The following is a 2,830-nucleotide window of genomic DNA, read 5'->3' on the forward strand; positions in this document are numbered from 1 at the left end:
AATATGTGCGGGTAGCGGGGCGGGTTCGGTATTGCACGTCGCGGGAGCGGGTCTTGAAAATCAGACCCGTGCAGGACTCTGGTCTGCGCCGGAAGATGTGTAAGCTTTCTGCTGTCCTGATTTCAATGGGGAGCTCATTCCACCATTTTGGAGCCAGGATATCAAACCCACGTGTTTTTTCTGATGGGAACTTGGGTCCCCCTCGCAGTGCGGGTGCAGCGAGCCGTTTGGCTGATGCAGAGCGGAGTGCACGTGCTGGGGTGTACGGTTTAACCATGTCCTGGATGTAGGAAGGGCCAGATCCATTCACAGCATGGATTTAAAAACTCTTTTGCAACTCGTGCAGTAAAAGCCAAGTCTAAGAGGTATGCTGACTTTCACTCAAACCGTACTGTTTATAACACTTTGGCTTTAACTTGTGCAGGGGATTATCAGTCGTTGGAGTTTAAAGTTTTTTTTAATAAGGAGTTTTTCTCGTTCGCTTGCCTTTCCTTCCTTATGAACCATTTCCACAGTCTATACTTTCAATATGTTTTATTCTTTACATCACTGTTTCATCATGCATTGTCCAAAACTCCAGAGTGTCTTTAACTTTAACATGAAGTCATATATTTCTTTAAAATAACCACTGCTTGTACCTTCCACAATAACTTCCAGAAAGATGGCATCAAAAAGTCTGCAGATTTACGGCTTTAATTTAGTTTGTTTTTATGACGTTATGTCCCCCAGCCATTGCCAGTTTGTGACTCATGGTTCAGCTTGTGTTGAGCGGAGAGGAAACGCAGGCGTCGACATGCCACATGGGTTGGATATTATTTAGTCCGGTGTGAAATGAAATGACACACTCGCTAGTTTGTCTATATTTAGATGAGAGCTGTGCATAGCCTCTCAGTCAGTGCTGCTCTTACACTCAGGACATGCAGTGCAGACATTCGTCCTGCTGAGTGTTCACTGCTGGATTTCTGCACCACACTTTGCTCATAAAAGGTTTGCAGCCTTTAATAACCTGGCTGATACACTCGTATGCATTTAATGGGATTAACATACGGTGCCGTGATTTAGTTTAATGGTCATATAAAGCATGGACAATGAATGTGGTACGAGGTGTGACTTTATGTGCTTTTCTTTGGCCAAAAAACAACTTTCACATCTAAGTTAAGCCGTTCATTTTGTATTATCTTGAGGCTAAGGCCACACGAGGACGATAACGGTCCTATCTGCTACAGTTCTCTATCATATAGACCAGGGGTGCCCACACTTTTTCAGCTTGGGAGCTACTTTTAAAATGACCAAGCCCAAAAGATCTACCTACAGGGCCGCCCCTGCCCAATCTGTGTCGCGAGCGCTAGGGGGGAGGGGGGTGCTAGTGGACTAAACGGCGGATAAACTAATTGCGCCGCATAAGTGCTTCAGGTGAGGAGGGGAGGCCCCCTCGTAACTGCATGAACCCGTATGGCACAAGACAACTCAGACTGACTTACCTGCACGTCAATCAAGTGGCAAATGCCATAGTAAGGATGGATGATAGGCTAACTTTAAAAAAAACTATAAATATACTTTTTTTTTCCCTTTGTTTTTTTCAATGCCATGCCATCTACCCACACTACCTTTGCGATCGACTGGTCAATCGCGATCGACGTATTGGGCACCCCTGATATAGACGGTTCGGCCACACGAGGCCGACATGGAAACGCATATAACGATACCCATCCCTACTGAGCAGCCAGCGCGGTCAGAGAAACAAAGAAATTAGTTTCAAAAACAGGAAGTTCTTCAACAGAAAATCCTGAGAATGGATGGAGATATCCACATAATACTTGTTATTCATAACGAGGGGCGTTGTACAAATCTAGACTCGAGTATCTTTCATAATTACAACCATCCTGACTATAGCAGCAGCAGCTATCGATTATTTGGTAGTTGGACCATATTAGATAGATAGATAGCATTCTCCATCTTCAGAACACTGACCAAAACTCACCTTTTCAGTCCAGCTTTTAATGAGTGATTGATGCCAAGTCCTTGTGATGAATGTGGTTTGATTGCTCGATTTTAATTTGACTTTTTATCTTATTTTTTATTTGTTTACCAACTGTTAAAGCTCTTGATAGGTACAATGGGAAATTATTTTTGTTCCAGCAGCAGTTACAAGCATATCACACGTTTACAATATTTTAAAGCTACAATAAGTATATGCAAATTCACAATAGAAAAAACACATATATCCCTGTACTATAGACACATAACACATACATTAAGTAATACAGATAAAAACATACTTTTGCCTTAGTGTGGGAGAGAAACTCCGTCTGGACCTCTTTGCAGATCATTTACATGCACAAAAACCTATATAACACACTCAAGGAAAGGGAAAACCCCTAAAAAGCAGAATAGGACCCCTTTAACTTCTTCTTCCTCCTCTCCTCCCCTCCTCAGGTTTGGCCAGCACCCCTCAGGGTCTGAAGTACAGAGTGATCGACCTCCCGTACCACGGGAACACGATGAGCATGATGATGGTGATTCCCTGGGAGGAGGAGACCCCTCTCTCCAGAGTCCTTCCTCACATCAGCATCGCCACCGTCAAGAGCTGGAGCAAACTCATGCACATGAAGAAGGTCCGCCTGTTCATCCCCAGGTAACACACACACACACACACACACACACACACCATGTATACATCACTTCAGGGGACATTACATTGACTTACATGCATTTCCTAGAGACTTACCCTAACCCTAAAACCAAGTCTTCACCCTAAATGTAATGATTCCCCGGGACCTCCATTTGTGTAAACAGATGTAGGTCCCCACAAGTATAGTAATGCTAGGCC

At 43.8% G+C, this 2,830-nt stretch overlaps 1 protein-coding gene across 1 annotated transcript in view; it reads left to right on the plus strand.

Moving 5' to 3' along the window:
• serpine2 (serpin peptidase inhibitor, clade E (nexin, plasminogen activator inhibitor type 1), member 2) overlaps positions 1-2,639 on the plus strand; it is a gene marked incomplete at its 5' end in the record, with an annotated part of 11,660 nt that extends 9,021 nt beyond the window's left edge. Inside the window, one exon of the mRNA XM_010778943.1 lies at positions 2,437-2,639. Coding sequence (XP_010777245.1) covers positions 2,437-2,639 — 203 coding nt within the window. The remainder of the gene's footprint in view (positions 1-2,436) is intronic.
• Positions 2,640-2,830: the final 191 nt, after the last annotated feature.

The sequence above is a fragment of the Notothenia coriiceps genome, unplaced genomic scaffold, assembly GCF_000735185.1.
Source record: "Notothenia coriiceps isolate Sejong01 unplaced genomic scaffold, NC01 NC01_scaffold00019676, whole genome shotgun sequence".
Taxonomy (NCBI): domain Eukaryota; kingdom Metazoa; phylum Chordata; class Actinopteri; order Perciformes; family Nototheniidae; genus Notothenia; species Notothenia coriiceps.